At 41.1% G+C, this 21,687-nt stretch overlaps 1 protein-coding gene across 1 annotated transcript; it reads left to right on the top strand.

Moving 5' to 3' along the window:
* The first annotated feature begins 5,009 nt into the window (after positions 1 to 5,009).
* On the top strand, positions 5,010 to 7,142 carry LOC124711644. Its single transcript, XM_047241870.1, has 2 exons — positions 5,010 to 5,524; positions 6,666 to 7,142. Exons 1-2 carry the CDS (start codon positions 5,177 to 5,179, stop codon positions 7,140 to 7,142), a joined length of 825 nt encoding a protein of 274 aa, XP_047097826.1. The 5' UTR covers positions 5,010 to 5,176.
* The last annotated feature ends 14,545 nt before the right edge of the window (positions 7,143 to 21,687 follow it).

The raw sequence follows: 21,687 nt of genomic DNA, 5'->3' as shown, positions 1-21,687 counted from the left end.
AATGATCTTATAACTTAAAGATAGAGCTAACACTTAGCTCATAACTTTGATAAAACCGAAGATACAACCGTCGCCAGCAACTGACTGGCGACAAGATGTACTTGGCCGCTGTGTCGCTCGCTAATGGTCGATTAATACGGGATGTCAACTGGAACAGATTGATTTGATTTCATTTTAATTCGTATTCCATAGGTCCAACTGTGTTGAGCTCACAAAGACGTGGAACGAGTCAGTTTTTTAAAAATACAATATGATAATCTTGTAGCATATACAGACAGTTGGGTACATAATTATAGAAAAATTTATGCAGTAAATTCTTTGAGCAGTAATACAGAAAAAACTATACGTATTATCTTAGATTCATTAAAGCAGTGCGGAACAACAGACACAGAGCATACACGGATACAGATCTCAAGTTAAATTACATTCTTAGTGGCATTATGTCAACTTGTATTATATAATACCAAAATTTTTCATTTCATTTATTTAAAAATTCACCTAAACTGTAAAAAGCTTTTTCTAGCAGAAATATTTTTAGTGCTTTCTTAAACTTACTCTTGTTATGAATATCTGTCTTTATTTAAGGAGGAAGAGCATTGAAAAGTTTTGTTCCAGTGTAGTGGACACCCTTCTGCGCCAAGCTCAAATTTCTATGCTCGCTGTGTATGTCATTCATCCTCCGTGTGTTATGCTCATGATAATTACTGTTTGGTTGAAATATCTCTATATTTTTTCAGACAAAAACATGAGAGAAAAAATATTGGCGTGTAGTTGTGTATATTTTAAGTTTTCGAAAGCTACTTCTACACGAATCTCTTGAGTACAATCCACATATAACTCTTAACGCTCGCTTCTGAGCAATGAACACTTTCCTTGCTAATGGCTCGTTGCCCCAAAAAATAATGCCGTGTCAATGACTGATTGAAAATAGCCATAGTATGCCACTTTTTCAGTGGTAGGTTCAACACATGTAGTTACAGCCGCTAAAACAAAAGTTGCAGAGAGATCTATAATATGCTAAGACCAGTTCATTTTCTTGTCAATGTGCACTCCAAGGAATTTTGTTGTTTCCATTCTTTCTATTGGCTGATTACCACACGTCACACTTACCTCTCTCTCTCTTTTTGTGTTTTTGTACAGAACTGAATAATGCTGGTCTTACTGGAATTTAATGAGAGACCATTCAACTTGAACCAATTAACCACATCTGAGAGTCTGTGATTAACTGATTCCTCAGGATAATTGTCTATCCTACGGCTCATAAAAATTGTGATATCCTCAGCAAATAATTTAAATTTACATGGAAGGCTTGTACTTGATGGTAGATCATTTATAAAATCAGGAATAATAGTAGCCCAAGAATTGAGCCCTGAGGCACTCCAGACGTAATGGAACTCCTTTCAGAAAGTGAGGAAACATCACATACTCCACCCGAGCTATTCAAGACAACTTTTTGTATTCTGTCTTCCAGATAAGACTGTAGCCAATTGCCTGCAACACCACTGATTCCTATTAATTTTGCTTTTTGCAAGAGAATCTGGTGATCAACACAGTCAAACCCTTTAGATAAATCACAGACGACACGAAGTGCTAGCATTTTTCATTAAGGATGTCTAGGACTTCATTTGCAAGTGTATAGATTGAGTCTTCTGTTGAATGGCCCTTTTGATAGCCAAATTGGCTCTTGCTGAGAACTTCATTCTTCATGAGATGATCAGTAATTCTTACATGTATTAGTTTTTCTAGAATTTTAGAGAAAGCTGTCAGCAAAGACATGGGTCGATAGTTAGTTCAGTTTTATCGCACTTTTTGTGCAGGGGCTTCACAATAACATACTTAAGTCTACTGCGAACAACACCTTTCTGAAGGGAAGCATTGAAAATATGACAGAGAATGTCCCTTATCCACAGACAAGAATATTTCAATGAATTACTAGAAATATTATCAACCCCTGTAGAGTTCTTACTTTTTAGAGACATGATGATTTTTTGAATTTCATCTACAGTGACAGGATTATTGTGTAGAAATTAGTTATTTCAGTTGTATATGTCTCAAATTGTTGTTCCACACAATATTTCTTAATATCTATAGCTTTGTATGCTACACTATTCTTAACATAAATTGCTAGTCCACCTTTGTCTTTACTTTCCTGACAGTAGTATGTTACTAAACTATAACCTACTATAGATGGCGAGGCACATTTATCAGTAACATGGTGCTCAGTTAAGCACAAAATCCGAGCATTACTTATACAATCCTTTTCATTAATGTTAATAAGAAGTTGATTTGTTTTGTTTAAGAGGCCTCTTATATTTTGATGAAAGAAAGATATGCCTTCCTCTTGCTTTTTTATTCTATTAATGCTGTTGTTACCTGACTGACATAAAAAATCGTTGAGATGTGAAGGAGGCTCAGCATTTCTTCTGCCCTACAACTTTTTATTGGAACTGCTTCATGAAGATTTCTTCCCATTTGTTGCATGTGGAATTTTCTATTTTCCTGTAGATGTCACATCATTTTCTTTTTCAGGTGACGTTAATCGTGTAGGCGAGATCAGAACTTCAGCATAGGAGTGTGTTTTAGGTGGACCTTCCATTTCGATTTGTACACAAACTGACAAATTTTTTTTCCTTTACATTTTCAGCACCTGGATGTCCTTGTATTCCCATTTTTTCCCCTTAGTTATGTTACTAATATGTTCTCTAATTTGACAATACATAAATCACTTTCCCTTGTTGTTTAAGTTCATGCCATGCCTAGTATAATGTTCCCTTTCATGGTAATGACATTCGAGGAAAGATACATTAGGAAATGCTTTAGAAATTTCCTGTAGTTTCCTATTGGTGTTTTCGATTCCTACGTTGACACATGACGTAGGAATTAAGTCATATCTTGTTGGTATGCTCAAGAGGATCACGTTTACATTTCGTAAATTGTTTAGGCTTTCACCGTTTCTCTGACAGCCTGTTCAGCATTATTATGATACACATCATTAGAACCTTCCAATAAGACAACATTTTTTTGTGAGTGTCTCCGATAGTTTACTGCAGTCTTTTGTTACTTCATGCATAGGTGCACTTGCTTTTACGAAAGATGTTACGTTAATGCTATTTTCACCAAGTGTCTTCGAAATATTTCGATCATGACTACCAGTTAAAACTAGTATTTTTATATCGTCATTCCTTTAACCTCTTTCATTCTTGAATTCATTCTTCAGTTGGTGTCACTGTTATCATTGATAAGTTTGTTGAGTAATAATAATGCCTTTCTGAAAATGGTATTACCTGTCTTCTGTTTCTGCTCAGGCCAAATAAGCGTGATTAAGGAGGTTCATAAGGCGAGAGAGGGCGTGAAGAGTGTTTAGCGTTTCAGCGTTCTATAACTGATTTGTCTCAATCCCAGGGACTTCATGTGAACGCAAATCACCTTTGAATGCTAATTAAAGACATAACACTTTGTCGCAGTCTGTAGAGATTATCGCAGAATATGAACGTCTCTTGAGTGCAGGCCAATCTTGTTACGCACTACGCCCATCACGAAATTTCATTTTCTCTTGAAAAGCACCTGGAAAGAGAAGCACGTTTATCTGCTGACTGTAACCATCAAGAAACTTCGCCGCTACTGGAGACAGATGAGTAACACAGGCTTCGTTTATCTGCTGACCAAAGCCATCATGGTATTTCGTGGCTTTTGGAGACAGAAGAGCGGCCCTAGTTTCGTTTGTCTGCTGAGAGTAATCGCCATGAAAATGCACGGCTTTTGGAGACAGATGAGCAGCATGAGCTTCATTTGTCTGCTGCTCACAGCCACAACTGTGACAGACAGGAGGCAAGTGTCCGTTACATGGAACAAGAAAGGAGTCATACACGAGAAATGCGGCAAACACTATCCAGTGAGACAGTCAATGGCTGTGAGTCAATGGTATACAGCCCTGAGGAGCTTCCGTGGCTAGAAGAAGAAAAAAAGTGAATTTGGCTACCATTCAGCAATAAAATACGTCGATTATTCTCAGCTTGGCTCAAAGAATGAAATAATAACAAGTTCGTCTTGGTTTGAATGGCACGGAGAATCCAAGGGACATCTGGCAAAGTTCACCTAGAAAGCATACAAGACCCACCCGAGTAACTGAAGAGAGTCACTAAACGGAGAGTACCTGGTACTAAAACCCTTTTTTTGAAGAACTTAAGGGCCTACAACAGCGCTTTCCAAATGACTTGTTTTCGAGCAGTTTGGTTCGCTGAAAGGATGTTTATGCCTACTTTTAAGGGTAAAGGATCAAGTGTACCATTTGACAGGTTCTTTGTTGCCGACAGATTTTCCAAGATTTTTACAAATTTATTTTGTAGCTAATTACCAATAACAGACAAATGTTAGGCAGCATCATATTCCTAATTTAAACTCAGGTTTGGTAAGAGCCCGCAGAATACGATACACAGTGAGTACCCGTATGTCAACAGCTTGAAAGTGGCACTTAAATCAGTGACAAATGGCGAATTCGACCAGGAATGTGATAGGGAGACATTGTGTTAAGTACTCAAGATGATCGTCTTCAAAGAATCAATGAATCACATAGCGCTTTTGATTCGTTATAGGATCCTTTAGTGTTTTGTCGTGGTGAAGAAGCCTATAGTTTTGCTGTGTTGTATGCAGTTTTTTAATCCAGCTCCGTGGGAACATATTTACTTATACTAATTTCGAGGTCTTTTTAACCAATTTTTAGTAGATGTACACCTACATGCAAAAATTGAAATTCATCATGGAGACAATTACGTGTGAAGAACAACATCAACCTTAAGGTACGTTTACACTGGGATACATGTATCGCGACATGTATGAGCGACATGTCAATTTGACATGTCGCGATACATCACCTCATACAAAAATTCACGGAACTTGTATGCGGACCCTCGAGCTCATACATGTCGCGTATACATTTTGTATATCGCTTTTTGGCCATATACGCGACATGTATGAGCGACATTTGAAGAACTCGCGCATGCGCAGTACTATCATTTCCTGTCGTCTTGTCGCCTGCCGCTTATTTTGAAGTTTAGCGCATGCGTAGTACCAGGCTCTTTGGCGGCTGTTTTGAGTTTTGGAGCTGCCGACTGTCGTTTGTTGTGTAGTTATTTGTGTATTTTGTCGTGTGTTGTGCCCGCGTGTTTTAAAATTTGCGATGACTTCTTGGTCCAAACAAAATACACTGCATTTTATAGAGGCAGTGCGCAGGCATCCCTGTATATGGGATGTGAAAATACCAGACTATAAGAACACTCACAAAAGGTACGACGAGTGGGAGGAAATTGCCAAGGCATTTAACGTGTCAAGGAAGGAATGTGAGGACAAGTGGCATAATTTAAAAAGCCAATATAGTCGCGAGTTAGCGAAACGGAAGAGCAGCAAAGGAAGTGGAAGTGCTACAAGCAATGTGTACCACACTTCATGGTATGCTTTTGAAAGTATGCAGTTCATAAGAGACAATTACAAACCACTCTCTCATAGGAGCACACATGAAGTAGTACCAGTAAGTAAATTTGTTATATTATTTTATTAATCATATATTTGGCAACATTTTTTCGTGCTAATGCTTTACATAATGTGAATATTTACAATTTCACTGAAAAACATGATTCTCCATACTGCTATGGTTTGAAGTCCTGAATACTGCAGAAGAATAGAGCATATTACTTTATGTCATCATTTAACAATGATGTGCAACTTATTTTCCATACTGCCATGGGATGGAGCCCTGAATACTGCAGAAGTATTCAGCATATTCTCTTCTGTTGTCATTCAGCAATGAAGTTCTTCGGCCAGTTCTGGGCAGTGGCTCCAGCACAGTAGGGGTTTCCCTCCAGGACCCAGGTATTACGTTGCCATCATCTCCCTCTCTGTCGTATGTTCCTGCTGGACAATAACTTTGAGATTTTCTGTTTTGAAGAAAATTATGTAAATAAACACAGGCTAGTGCCACCACTGTAGCTTTCCCCGGACTGAGAAGCATTTGCTTCCTCAGCACTCTGTAAACAGCACTTATAATCCCAAATACATTTTCTATTACTCTTCTTGCCCTGCATGCTCTATAGTTAAAAATACGTTGCCAACTATTTTTTTCATGCAGACCTGGAAATGGTTTCACAATATTTTCCTCTAGGCCAAAGGCTTCGTCAGCGACGAAAACATATGGAACAGGCTTGCTCCTACCAGGAAGAGGAGTTGGTGGTGGTATATTTAGAGTTTTTGTTTCTAACATTTTGTAAAATGTGGTGTCTTTAAGGACACCACCATCTGAAATCCTCCCCTGCGTGCCAACATCAGCGTAAATTATTCTATAATTAGCATCAGCAATTGCTAGCAAAACAATGCTGAAGCGCTCTTTATAATTAAAATAAACTGTTCCACTGTTGGGTGGTGCCACAATGTCAATGTGCCTCCCATCTATAGCTCCCAAACACCTGGGGAAATTCCATTTTTCTTCATATTCTTTGGCAATTTTCAGCCATTCCTCTGCAGTAGCAGGAAGCTGGAAAGAAAATTGTTACTCTTTTAATTTAATTTACGCGTGGACACTCAAAGAAATTCTAAATACATTAAGATACTTTGATTATAATGTATGTATAACATATAGCTCACTTTGCCTTAGAAATGTGTTATGTATTTTAAAGGTCATGGAAGCCCCAGCCAGAGAAGGAGATGGTGAAGGAGAAGGAGAAGGAAGCATTTGTTTCCCTTTCGATGTCACAGAAATGGAGGAGGTGACATTTGCCACGCCCCCAGAAGACATTGTGGAAGTGGAAACCACTCCGCTCATCTCTGTGCCTCCACATGAAAGTGGATGTGCAACCGTGCCACCTTGTACCACTCCAAGTCCGAGTGGAAGTGGTAGATCAAGTGCACTGAAGAGAGCCAGGAGAGACCTGGATGAAGACCGAGAAGGTCTTTTACAGACCTTAAGAAAAGTTGGCGACAATTTAGCAGGCAGGAAAAGGGACCAGTTTACCCACTTGGGTGACTTGGTCGCCAATAAGCTAAGATTTCTGTATGAAAATGGCCATACTACAATTATGGCAAGACTTGAGAACGGAATCTACAGATGTTTGCAGGAGGCAAACAATGAACTAATAAATGCAAATGCTACATAATTTATGTATTCTTTAAAAACATGTATAAACAATATGCATGTAATGTGCTGTCAAGTACTATTTAATAAAACTAAATACAAATTAATGTTGTTGGATATCTTTACTATGAAGAAAGTGTCCTCAGAAATTGTGATATTGTATTACTGAGTGAAGCATGTCAGTCGATCCAAAGAACTAAAAGCTAACCCATTTCAGCAAAATTTGAGAAATTTATGCTGAAAAAGGTATGTGCCGTTAAAAGTTTAGTTCCTATTCCAGCATCCTCACGTGGTTATGTTGGCAACATCAATGGCGCGGTAGAAAATTTGTGCTGCTGTTCCTGGTTGACAGTTACTTGTATGTACCCTCGTCCGCTCGTTAAAAGTAATTGCCCTCGTAAAACGAAGATTTCATGACAAAACATTTGCATTGTCGCGCGATTACTAATGCCAACGACTCACACGATTGTCGGCATTAGCATCCGTTGCCAACATTATCACGCGAGGCCGCCGGAATAATAGCAAAAAACTGATATACGCGCCAGATGCATGAAAAAATTATATAATGTATTACATACTCTGATATATATATATATATATATAACTTTTACCTTCACTTCTTGGGATAAAACTTGCACAATGGCCTCGCAAACACGAAGAATAATGTTGCATATGGCACTTTTTGATATCCTATGCAGATACATTAACGTCGAAAAGGAATCCCCAGTGGCCAAAAAACGGAGTGTTACTGCCAACTGATCCTCTGGTGGAATCGCTTCCCGAAAGTTTGTGTTGGTTTTGGACACAAGAGGAGCAACAAGAGATAGCAAACCGCGGAAATCCTCCATACTCATCCTAACATAATTTCTAAAATATGCGCCATCCTCTAGCGTTAATTCCTGAACGAGCATTGCGTAAGCTCCGTGAGTAGCGCGTTTGCGAAGAAACTCTCTCTGCCACCATCTACGCTTCCTCCGCCTTTTCTTCCTATCATCTTCCAAAAGAGCAAGTGTACCAGCACATAAAAATGTGAAATCTTCCAAATCGTCGTCGGAAGCCATCGCACAGTGATACAAATCAGTGTAAACGCACGCTCATACATGTATGAAGTTGATACTTGTCAGCTCATACAAGTCGCGATACATGTCGCAAAGTCGCATATACATGTATCTCATACATGTGCCGATACAAATCGCAGTGTAAACGCACCTTATTAGATACGCTTTACAGCAAGGTTCTGATGCTGAAAAGTTGTTTAGGATGGTGATTCTTCCTTCAACATTTACTGGTGGTCACAGGTCTATGGCACGGCATACTAAGGATGTGTTTTTCTATTTTAGAAAATACGGCGGCGCAGATTTCTTTATTACTATGACCACCAATCCAAAGTACCCCAGAATAGAGAACAACTTATTTGCTTCCTGGTCAAGTGTCCTACAGAATGCATGGCTTGATTTCTCGAGTATTTCATTCAAGACGAAAACGCCTGATCGATCTTCTTACAAAAGAAAAGATATTTAGAACAGTATGGCGCTATATGTATTCGATAGAGTGGCAAAAGTGTTGTTTGCCTTGTTCGCACAATCTTTTGTGCCTTGAAGGGAAGATTAGGCCCAACGACATGATCGAGTTATTATCACCAAAATAACAAATCCTGACACAGACCTCATTCTGTACAGGGTTGTCAAAACCAAAATGATAGATGGTCCCTGTGGCTCATTGAATACCAGTTCAGCTTACATGAAACAAGGCTGTTGCACAAAGAGGTTTCCAAAAAGTTCGTTAATGAAACATCATGATGAAAATGTTACTAGTGGAAACGGGTTTCAATCGTATTGCTGCAGGGTGCCTCAAGATGCATGTTTCACAGCAGAAATTGATAAGTGTGGTGGGTGTGCTGCATAGACAATCCATTTGGACACGCCACACAACTGCTCTAAACCAGAAAACAGTTTTACAGCTGTTCCACTAGGTAGCCGAAGCAGTGCCTCCAGGGGCAACGGACTGGGAAGGGGGGGGGGGGGGGGGGGGAACCTATTTGCATCTGCAACTCACATGAGCAAAATAGTTTCTATAATATCCTGCCACATGGCAGTATTTAGGTGCATGCACCACTATGCAGAGGCAGTTCATGTCCAGCCAGAGCTACAGATGGACATCTGCTCCACTACAATGGCACTGCCTGCTGCCACCAGCTGTCTCCTCAATGGACACAATCTGGCTTCTGCAGCTCTGCTGACAGTGCAGTCCCTATGGTTGGATGTCATAACCTGGTTCACAAACTTTGGTGGAATATTAACTGTATTCTGTTTTTCCAAGGCTCTATATCGTTGCAGACATACTAACAGTAACTCTTGTGGAAGTTGTTTTCTGTGTGCAGCAGTAGACTTTGAAAATATAGTTTGTGTAAAACTCAACCACGTACGAGACATTGAGTTGTTGAACAAAGTCAACCTGTCGGTCATTTTTGAGTGTTAATTGTGTTTGGATCATCAGAGCAGATGGGCACATTATTTTTTGCAAATAAACTACATCTTTAAGGAAAATTAGTAACTTTAATTCCATCTACTCCAGATTCTTTAGTGGCAATGAGGTTTGTTTATGACTCGTGTGCACCGAAAACACTGGTTAGGAACTTGTGAGTGTCTTTCTCAACCAAATACTTTCTGTCCTCAGTGGCTGAAACCTTGGATATGACTTCACAGGTTTGCCTCACTCTGCAGTACATGCAATAGTTTTTTCAAGCCATGATAGACATGGTGGCAGCATTGTCTGTAATGATGTTGGAATTCTCCAACCATCTCTCCCGCACAGACACCATTGTGAAAAACTTCCACACTTCAGCCATTTGGCTGCAACATTGATTTGTGAATCAACTACATCGTGTGCATGGAACGAAACTTCTTGGTCCATGGCATTTCTGGTAATGAGCAGCAGCACACATTCTTGTTAGCTTATGGTGGACCTGAGATCCATGAGCTGGCACAACAACTGAACCCCATGCCCTTCCTTATGACCAGGTCAAATCCAGTTTGTGTGCTTTTTTTTATTCCCAAGTGCATGTAGCTGCAACCTGCCATAAATTCTTTGGCTGCCACAAGCTCACTGGACAATCTTACAGGGAATATCTGGTTGCAAGGCCTATGGGACTGCTGTTCCATGTGCCAGAATCTGTCCTGTCAAAGGCAGCTGCCTCACCGAGGGATGTGACACACATTGGACAGATCTGGTTAAACTGAAACTCATCAGGTCTTTTGAGCAGTTAGTGCATTCAGTGGCAGCACTGCACAACCAGTCTCAGGTTTTTGCTGCTAGGTCCACCTAAGCTTCTCTACCACATGCACAGCCGGACTGGCAACTGTCTCACAATGACCAAGTGCCCATCTGCCAAACCCTGCAATTGCTGTCCTGTAGCCAGTGTTTTGTGCCACACCCCTATCACCATCACTGTTATCAGAAGATGAAATGTATGCCATGTGACAAATCATGTCACAGGACAGAAGTCTGTCAGTCCAACAAGATATCAGTAGAATACATGTGCGTTGATCCACCATATGCTGAAACAGTGGCCAGAGACTATCCTTTTCTTGATGTCATTTATGTACAATTGGTGTTTTCCCTTACCACGAAGAGTCTTTCCCTGGCAGTCTCCACTGCTGGTGTGCCTCTTCGCTTGAAAACCGGCATGTGTTCCTTGGCCGCAATCATTGACTGGCACTCCTACCAGTAGTTAGGTGTTCCATCCCTCCAGTGCGTGAAATACCGGCTGCCATCATATAGTAATACCATTGTCTGTTTTTCAGGCCAGTTCATGGCTACCATCCAGTATGGCACCCACTCTATTGAGGTGCACATCCTAGTGATGGACTCCCTGGGGGCCGTAAATCTATTGGAGATGGATGTGTGGGGTGTGTTGGGCCTCGGGATCCACAATTCCAAGCCTACCATCCATCACAGTCCAACTTGCATCTGACTGTGGAGGAAGGGTAGTTCTGTCACATGTTGTTTATAGTGTGGAACAGCCCATTGCTTTTATTTCAAAGACCCTCTCTTCAGCCCAATGCCATAATAGTCAAATAGGGAAGGAGGCACTGGCCATAATCTTCGGCTTCAAAAAGTTTCATGATTACATCTATGGAAGACCATTTACCTTGCTCACAGATCAAAAGCCACTGTTACCCCTTTTTAAGGCTTCCGGATCCCTTCACGCTAAGATGGCCCATAGTTGCCAGCATTGGTGCTGTTTTTGTTGGCCTATAAATATGTCATCAAATACCATTCCATCACCTGTCATGCCATTGGGGATATTTTGTCTCATTTACTGGTAGGTCAGGACCCTGATTCTGATAGGGACCTGGAGTTGTGTTTTTGTTTGGACAATGAGGCTGAATATACTGTCACACACCTTCCACTAGACACATCTCCAGTGGCCCAACACTCTGCAGACAACCCAGTCATCCAGGAACTTCTGCGCCTGGTCCAGCATGGGTGGCCTGCTGATCCCCACAGTGTTGGCCCTCCTCTACAAAGGGCACTGGGAAGGGGCAGAATGGGTGGGGGAAGGTGTACTCCTCACCAGGTGTTTGGATCGTCAGCTTGTGTGCTGGTGGGGTATCGATGCAGCTATCACTTGCCTCGTTGCCACACATGCCACCTGTCAGAGTAAGCTTCTTCCCATGACCAGATGTTTTGGCACCTTGGTCATGCTTCCACCTGTCCTTTGCCGGACCATTCCTGGGCTATAGCTGACTCACAAAGGTGGACACTGGTACAGGTTTTCCCTATGTTCCCCGCATGTCTGCAACCTCCTCCAGGCATACCACGTGGAGCTTGGCCAAAATTTTTTCCAACAAAGGAGGAGCTGCCATAAAGTTTGATCACGGATAACAAGCCCCAATTTGCTTCCAAAGAATTTCGTTGCTTTTGTGAAGCAAATGGCATTCAGTTACTTCATAATGCCCCATTCCAACCATCCTCCAATGGCCTTGGCTGAACATATCCTTCACATGTTTGTGACACAATTAGCAAAACATCACCCTCTGGATGAGGCCCTAAAATTATTCCTTGTTTCCTATTGTTTCACGCCTTAGGATGGAGTCTCCCCGGCCAAGAAATCAGATGCGCAGTCTCGTTGGTCCAAACTCCATCACCCATTTGCCATTCTCTCCCCCATGCTCTTCAGGGACCTGTTTGGGCCTTCATCTTTTCCTGGGGACGTTACCAATGGCTCGTGGCAATGGTCACAAAACTCCTTGGCAGTGCCATGGCAAAAGTCACCCTCTACACCAACATGGTCTGCCTCAAGCATGTTAACCAGTTATGGCCCTGTTCAGAAGACATTCTGCCTGTGCCTGTTCCGTATTCAGAAGGCCACGCACTACTACCTTACAGCATCCAGCAACCTTCTCATGCACCGCCAGCACCTGGTTTCTGGTCCAGTCCACATTCCCTGAACCGATGTCCACGTACGTGAAAGTCATACCGGCCCCCTTAAGCAACCTAGCAGCGTACCAGAACCACCTGAGGGCGTCGATGTGTGATGTGCTCTTTCTGCCCTGGCCTGAGGCAGGAGAGGGAGGAATGATATATTCTGGCATTCCGCCTGTATGGCCGGCAACTCATCTGGCACAATAACGTTGTAGGTTGCCTACATGCCACGCAACCGATCTGCACCAGAAAATAGTTCTGCAGCTGTTTCACTAGGCAGCCCTAGCAGTGCCATCATGGGTCCAGTTTGGGGGGACCTATTTGCGTCCACAACCTAAAACAATTCCCGTGATATACTGTGATGCAACATTATTTACGTCCACGCACTGCCATGCAGTGACAGTTCATTTTCAGCCAGAGCTACATACGAATACCCACTCTTCTACAATGATTCTGCCTGCTACCGACAAGCTGCCTCCTCAACAGACACCGCCTGGCTTCTACAGCAGTCTAGTCTCCATGGCTGGATGTCGTACCCTGGTTCAGAAACTTAAGTAGAACATTGACTGCGTACTGTGTTTCCGAGGATCTATATCACTGTGTATGTACTAAAACTAAACTCATGTGGAAGTTGGTTTCCTTGTGCAGCAGTAGAACTTTACAAATATTAGTCTGTGGGAAACTCAAAAAAGTACAAGATGTTGAGTTGTTGAAAAAAGGCCTTCAGCCTGTCAATCATACACACTAAGTACATCTGGTGTTCTTTCCTGCCTCTTTCTTCAGTTTCCCTAAGAGGTAGCATTATTCACTGAACATCTGAAATGCCAGTGATTAACAGACTCCTACCCTATGCATAACATCACTCGTAAAGTGGGTATTACAGTTATGCTACCTCAGAACTTCAGCCCTTTGAAGTTGTTTATTGTAACTTGCCTTAAAGTGGTGTCACAATGTGACAGTCACATTGTAATAATATTGTAGAAGCTGTGGAGCCGGTGAAATAGTTTTCATACCATACACACCCCTCATTCCCAACAATTTCTCTTTCCAATTCAAACGTGTACAGTTTCCTGTAAGCATATGCGTGCCATGACCATTAACAAGTTGCCAGGACATACGCTTCAAACTGCCAGCATTGGACTCAGGGCAAATTGTTTCTCACATGGAGCTTGCTCAGACATCACTAGTGTAGTTTATAGTGGTTCCCATGAGCAAAACATCAAATAATATTTATAAAGAAATTCTTTAATTTTAATAATTTCTTTAAATACAACATCAGCCCATTCCCTTAGCCATGTCTATTGGTATTTCATACTTCAAATACCTGTATCTGTGCTTGCAAACACATCAATTCTGCACCACTGCACACTTCTGACAGCTTCGCCTTCAGTTTCTTATGTCTGTTTTTCTCACTGATAAAGAGCTTCAGGATTTTTCAAAATTCATGTGAATTCAAGATCCATGAGGTCAAAGTCGTGGGCAAAAGCTGGTATATAATAAATAATAATAGTTTTGTACAAAATGGTCTCATTTTGCCCTACCCTATTTGTCAATTATAAAGACATACAGACATGGTCTTCCAGATTTACCAGAATATTCTGTATCACTGCAGCACTCCCTGATACAAGGCAGTCACCATGTGTGTACTGAGAACATACCTGAGGAAAAAATATGTATAACTAATAATTTTTTTCCTCTGGCTGTGGGAATTGGGAGGATAGTTGTCATTAACCTATCACTAGAGAGATCCCTATCCAGTCTTGTCAATAACTGCTGGATGTGTGTGTAAGGATAGCTGCTATTAAACTAGCACCAGAGTGTGCCCTGGCCAGACTGACTGATAGCCACTGGGGATGTATGTGCAACTTTAGCAAGAGTATCTTTAAAAAATCTCTACCCTGTAACCACACTTGGATGACTGACTTTGCATTAAATTTTTACCTATAGGTGGTACTCATAATTACAATTTGACCACCAGCGATGCCATGTAGTTGCAATCTTGCCACAACATCACACGGATGTCACGCAGACACAAGGTCTCTCTGATAGACAACAGAGACTACAAATATGTCATGAAGGCAAAGAGCATCTTTTAGATTAAAAAAATAAAAAAAATACAGAAAATTAAAGAATTTCATAAATTCAAGGTAGATCTTAAACAATTTTTACTAACACATAGTTTTTATAGCATTGAAGAATATCTGAATATGGAAAAGTAATATTAGTTATATATACTGATATAAAATATTTGTATTTATTATCCAAGTTTTTGAAACAAATTAAAGATAAGAAACTATATTGTAATTGACTACATCCGTACAATGTATATTGTTAACGGATCAATAAAGAGATTGATTGATTGATGTGAATACATTACCGCCCAGCCTGCCTCTGAGAGACACAGTGCATGCCAGACTCGTGGCGGCCTTGATGGACAGCTTACACTTGCCAATGAGATCTGAGTCATGTGAACAACAGTCAGCAACTATCTCTCTTTGGTTAGTAGGAGGGAGAAGAAAAAAAATTATTCTACTGTTCATTTGTGCTGCTGCTTCTGCATTCAAAAAACTAATTCTCCAGCTGAATCACGGTAGCATATTCAGGGATAATTTACTATCATAATTTCTGGGTTACTGTCATGCAGTCAGCAAGAACGAGGACTAGTTTACAATGAGGATTGTCACTGAGCATCTAGCATCAATGGCTGTATAGCTCGAAGTATTTATTCGTTTAAAAGTTTTACAAGCTGCCCTCAAAGAATGGTGCATATTAACAGCTTTCGATAAATTGTTGACACTGTCTTGTGAGAGCTCTCAAAGGTTGTCCATGTCGAGATGTATAAGATGTCCAAAATAACAGACATCACACAAATACTTAAGGTAAGCCTGGCCAGTGACCCCTTCAGTGCAGATGTACGTAACGCTCGAACTCTTATGATAATCAGTGAAATACTGTGAGTAATGATGATAATGGACAGAGGCACTACATCAGTAGTGTGTGAATAAATTGAAAATCTGGGTCTGACAGGAGGTGTGCTTGAGTAGTTCATTAAGTTGTGACGACCACTGTGTCTGGATGGCTTAGTAGTCAGAGCATCTTCCTAGTGAGCAGGAGACCTGGGTCTGAATCCTGGTCTGGCACAAATTTTCAAATTTCCCCTATAATAGTAAATCAGTGCCCATTAGCAGCTAAATGACGTTAATTCCTTTATATCTTGATTCATAGTACTTGCAGGATCAAAATGGTGTCTCTTCTTTCAGATATGTCCAAAAGAACAAGGCACCAAATATATATAGATTTGTTCTCTCATTATTAACACAACCTGAGGGGATTTGTTTTGAGCATGTTTATATATTTTCAAAAAATCCTTTTCCAGCCGAAATACCATTTATTATTGGGGATTATGTATGACACTGATGAAGTAACCAACCAGACATTTAGTGAAAGCAATGATGTTCTGGCACCTGAGAAAGTAATGTCAAACATAGTATTCATATTTTATGATGTTGTAGTGGAAAACCTAGATCAGATGTGAAGATATTTTTGTTTTGGGCATCATATGTAAGCTAATGTATTTTATTTAAGTCATACAACCAACATGACATCCAATGAATTTTTAATGTATGTGGGGCTTGCTGGAATCACATGCCATATGGCTTTCTGACTATTGATAAAATGAGGAAATCAAATGACCATCAGTATGGATGAAACTTCTAGGAGTTTCTGCTTGAAAGGTAGTAAATCAATACACAACTGTATCAGTATACTGTAGACTATGGACAAATTCACAAGCGTGTCATACACTCATCCTGCACGTGCTAACCACAGACCAACATGGATCTACATGTTAATAGAAAAACTGAGGCACTCAACACAGAATTAACGCAACTGAAAAGTCTTACGAAGGCAGGGCCCTGCACACAGAGGCACTTGAAGGGTTGCTGTCCACTGCTTCCTGGTATGAAGTGTGTTTCCTTAATCATAGGCTTTTAATGCAACTAGCTGGGGATTTTTACCTTTTCTGTTTTCTTATTTTGCTCTTTTCACTGTCGGTAAATGTGCTTTGAACATGCCACTTTTTCAACTGGTCAGTGTGAAGTGTGATGCCTTGCTTGTTCTGTTCCGGGCAACAGTATTTTATTCTGGGAAGATTGAGTCCTCCCCTGTCCTGTATTAGGGCTTAATGTTTTATTGACATAGGAGTAATTCAAATTGGTTGTCATAGAGCATAGATTACTAGGATTACTATTTGGTTTTTATCATAAAATCCCCTTGTCTACAGCATGCAACATTGTTTCTCTGCCAGCTGCGGTTCCTGCCACCACCGGATTTGGCAATTTCAGAGAGCACGGCTGTGGCTTATTCAAGCTGAGGCCATATTTTGATCATTTCTCAACTTGACTTAAATGTGATTGAACATTTGGATGACATTTTGTACCAGCACTCTTACAATGTGTTTAAAGAGGCTGTCTCCAACATTTTTTGTTAATATTGGAATTGCCCCTTCAGAAAATCATTGACAGTGAGACATATTTGGGTGAATCCCCATCTCAGATCCTTAGGTCGCTACGCACACTGCCAGGTACCAAACTTCTGGCAAAAGCATCTTTAAAAACATTTGGATGTGAAGACTCCCAAAAAATGTGAAGTCAGTTCTGTTGGCTTTCACAAGCCTTTTGACTGACGAATTGGCTAGGAAAGCTGATGTGGTGATTATCGCATGTTTGGGAAACAGTCAATGTGCAGTCGTAAAGGAGGTTATGGACGCAGGTCCTAAGCCACAGCCGCACACGGGGTAGCCGCGCGGTCTGAGGCACCTTGTCATGGTCCACGCGGCTCCCCCAATTGGAGGTTCGAGTCCTCCCTCGGGCATGAGTGTGGATGTTGTCCTTAGTGTAAGTTAATTTAAGTCAGATTAAATAGTGCGTAAGCTTAGGGACTGATGACCTCAGCAGTTTGGTCCCATAAGGCCTCACCACAAATTTCCAAAATTTCCTGACCCACACATTAATGCTATGGGGTGCAGGTAGTAATGCATCCAGCAGCTTGGACTGACAGTACCATCTATGGAGAGCTTAGATAACAAGCTGGCACAACTGAATATGAGGCTGAACAGACAGGGAGAGAAGACTGCTAGTCAGGAACGAAACAGGGAAATAACCATTGGCGCTGGTATCACAAATGCTTTGGGGTAATATACAAGGCCCTGCAGTTACCCTAACATGATTGGCAAGTGCCAGTAGGTATGTGTGCTTGTTGGAATCCTTCACAGTGCCCACAGCATAAACTGAATGAAACAGTGACCGCTGTTATCAGTTCTGCGATCCTTTTTGTCATAAAAAAGAGATCAAACTCATTATTCTTGATTGAAAAATGATCTGAAATTAGTGTCATTACATGATCAGAGGATAAATACTCAGAAATACCAAGGTTTCTATCCTCATAGCAGCAAACAATTCACTCATAAAACATTTAGTAAAGAAACTTTGGTTTTGAAATTTGAGGATGGTTTCTCACTGATGAGGACTTTTATTACAGCTGATGTGACTGGCCTGATAACAGGGGACAACTTCTTAACATACTTTTCTATGCTGCAAAACACTACCATGTTGATATGCAATGTGCATGATGTCCATGCAATGGACTGAGCAAAGACATCCAGGCAAAATGCATCTTCTGCATCAGTATGTCACCTACTGGGTCTATGTCAAGCTGAAAGTGTAGTGCACATGCATGCTTTACACAAGAAGCCATCCAGTTCTCCTGCATATGTTTTTTTAAAGAGTTCAGAGATGAAGGACCAATGAAAGGCACTCAAGTCCTGGATTAATGAGTGCAAAATGATGCGGGGGGGGGGGGGGGGGGGGGGGGGAGGAAGCAAAAACGTCACAGATGCAAAATCAGGATTTGAGTCTTGGATACAACACGTTCATTTTGACTTGGAGCATGTGCGCCAAGAGATGTGATGCTTGCGTAATGCAGCAGGCTCACAGAACATGGGCCAGGCATTTTCTGTCTCCCGGCCCCATCCACCAACAAAGCTGGGCTGATGGCAGATAATGACCACACTAGCTGTCGTTACAGGAGTTCCCAGCACTGATCGATATAGTGATGGTAGAAGGTAGGCATTGGCATTCTACTCCTCACCATGTCAGGAGGACTCCAGGACAAACTGTGGTTAGTCGGCTTAGATATCTATTTGTGGGTAAGATGTAAGCAGTCAAGGAAGAATTTGACTGATTACTGAAGGATCTATTTCTTGTTCTCATAGCTCTTGGTCATCTCCATTACAGATTATTAAAAAAGAGTGGGGGTAAATGAAGATTGTGTGCTGACTAAAGAGAACTGAACTCTCATGTAATGTCTGATGGGTGCCCAGTACCAGAGATAATAGATTTCAGCAGCAACTTGGCATGTGTACATTTCTTTACTGTGATCAATTGTGCAAAAGCTTTTGCACAAATTCTAATGGACCCTAAGGGCAAGAAAAAATACCTACGAGGCACAGTGTAAGGCACGTGTTTTACCATAAGAGCAGAATACACGTTATTTGTTTGGATGAGAGATTATACAGTCAGGCTGCCACTTTCCACACATTATCTGGGTCCTTCTAAGGTTATTCAACATGGAGACAAAGTGTTTATTATTGAGAGAAATGGCAACAAGGACACGGTGTTGGTAGTTAGCCTAAAATCTGCTTCCTATGACGTCAATTTGTGGCATTGAGGGTGGTCTCTGAAAACCTTCCTGGGGAAAGACTGGGGTTCCTTATGAATTAGTGGGTTATATGTCAACAACCAGTTGTTCACATGCATTCAGATAGAATGGTGCAGTGTTGTCACCTGGAAATGCCTGTGGCACCTGGATTTGCTACACTATGTGATCAAGAGTGTCTGAACACCTCCAAAAACATACGTTTTTCATATTAGGTGCATTGTGCTGCCACCTACTGCCAGGTACTCCATATCAGCGACCTCAATAGTCATTAGACATTGTGAGAGAGCAGAATGGGGTGCTCCACGGATCTCACGGACTTCGAACAGGGTCAGGTGATGGGTGTCACTTGTGTCATACATCTGTACGTGAGATTTCCACACTCCTAAACATCCCTATGTCCACTGTTTCCGGTGTGATAGTTAAGTGGAAACGTGAAGGGACATGTACAGCACAAAAGTGTACAGGCCGACCTCGTCTGTCAACTTACAGAGACCACCGACAGTTGAAGAGGGTCGTAATGTGTAATAGGCAGACATCTATCCAGACCATCACACAGGAATTCCAAACTGCCATCAGGATCCACTGCAAGTACTATGACAGTTAGGTAGGAGGTGGCAAAAACTTCAATTTCATGGTTGAGCAGCTGCTCATAACTGCACATCATGCCGGTAAATGCCAAAAGATGCCTCACTTGGTGTAAGGAGCGTAAACATTGGATGACTGAACAGTGGAATACCTTGTGTGGAGTGACAAATGATGGTACACAATGTGGCGATTCAATGGCAGGGAGTGGGTATGGAGACTGCCCGGTGAACGTCATCTGACAATGTGTATAGTGCCAACAGTAAAATTCGGAGGCGGTGGTGTTATGGTGTGGTCGTGTTTTTTCATGGAGGGGCTTGCACCCCTTGTTGTTTTGTGTGGCACTATCACAGCACAAGCCTACAATGAAGTTTTAAGTACCACTAGCAAATGAGGGCTCAGTTGGGATTTTTTGACTTAGTAAGCAGATCCTAGTATAGTAGCTTGGAGTACGGAAGGAAATAAGCTGCAATGTGACAATCAGGAGATGAAAGTTAAGTCTTTGCTGCAAAATTCAGTCAGAGCATGAACTGAGCTGAAGTCTGAATTAAAATGTGCTGTAGAATCTCAAGCTAATAGCTTTGATTCTAAATTAGTGGAAGTGGCAAGTCAAGTATAGGTCACTGAAACTAATAAGCAATTCATTGAAGCCCGTCATACAGAGATCTGTGTCAAAACCATTATAAGGTGACAAGGCATATCACACTTCTGTTTTCTGGTCTATCTTTAAGGAAAATTCTGTTGTGGGGGTGTCGGATGATATGAAAATTAAATTTGTGAAGTGTCAGAGGGTTCTGCGCAAATTTGGGCAAACCAAAACTCTAATGCCTTATTAATTATAGTGTTTATGAGAAGTGTTACCTCAATAAATATTGCACCAAAATCAGGCTGATTATGTAACAAAATGAGTTTTCAAATGGACCTGCATACAAAAGCAGCACAGAGGCAATGCACCTTTTCTACCAAAATGAACTGTACAAATTATTCCCATTTGACAGATCTTCACAGTCTAACTGATTCAGTTGAATTATTCTTGAACTATACAGAAAAACTGGATCAAGCATTATGTTATAGGTTCACTGGCAATGAACAGAAGTTGCAATGCTAATGGTGGTGGTGTTAATTTATGTGCAAGGGATGAAAATAGAGGACAAGACAAACTATCGTAATTGGCATTTTAACCAAGGCCAAAATAATATCTACAGAATAAGCAGTTTCCTGGTAACAGACATCATTTTCTGGGAAGTTGATGACAGTTCAATCAAACAAAGCACCAAAACTTTAGGGAGAGGGAGAGACAGGGAGAGATGGCTCTGAATCAGTCAGATACCTAGGCCAGGTCCAACTGAGGTCCAAGGTGGGATGTTTAAACTGGCAAGGGAATGGACCAGCAATGAAAGTAATTGGTTTAATGACAGAAATGGGGAAAGAAGAATTTAATATAAACTCTATGGACATCAAAATAACAAAGCGATGTGGGATGATGTAAACAAATATAACAGTAGGCAAAATATTGGTAAAGGAAATAGAAGTATAAATGGTGATGTGGACGATTGTTTCGAACAGGTTGAATCTAAGGAAGCTTGCAACTCAAGCGTCTGTATAGAAGAGTTGTTTGCTGCAGTAAGGAATTATGAGGTTGATGGCTGGCTGCCATATAATAGGATTTGAGGGAATATAAGTAAGTCCAATTCCAGTACCCACCTAATATTTTGGCCTGCCTTCTGATCACTTACAAACAGGCATTGTGATTGTGCTCGGTTTTCGGATGATGTGCTTTGAGCACATCAACTGTGGCAGCAAGATTGTCATAGTCCGCACAAGTTACCACTGTTGGTGAT

The sequence above is a fragment of the Schistocerca piceifrons genome, chromosome 1 (assembly GCF_021461385.2).
Source record: "Schistocerca piceifrons isolate TAMUIC-IGC-003096 chromosome 1, iqSchPice1.1, whole genome shotgun sequence".
In the NCBI taxonomy this organism is placed as follows: domain Eukaryota; kingdom Metazoa; phylum Arthropoda; class Insecta; order Orthoptera; family Acrididae; genus Schistocerca; species Schistocerca piceifrons.
The sequence above is the reverse complement of the archived record's forward strand: the minus strand, read 5'-3'. Positions and strand labels throughout refer to the sequence as shown.

What these genes read in the sequence shown, in the direction of transcription:
- LOC124711644 (XM_047241870.1), top strand. Translation starts at nt 5,177, where the DNA reads ATGACTTCTTGGTCCAAACAAAATACACTGCATTTTATAGAGGCAGTG. An exon ending in GCACACATGAAGTAGTACCA is followed by an intron (nt 5,525 to 6,665) that starts GTAAGTAAATTT and finishes TGTATTTTAAAG; the next exon opens with GTCATGGAAGCCCCAGCCAG.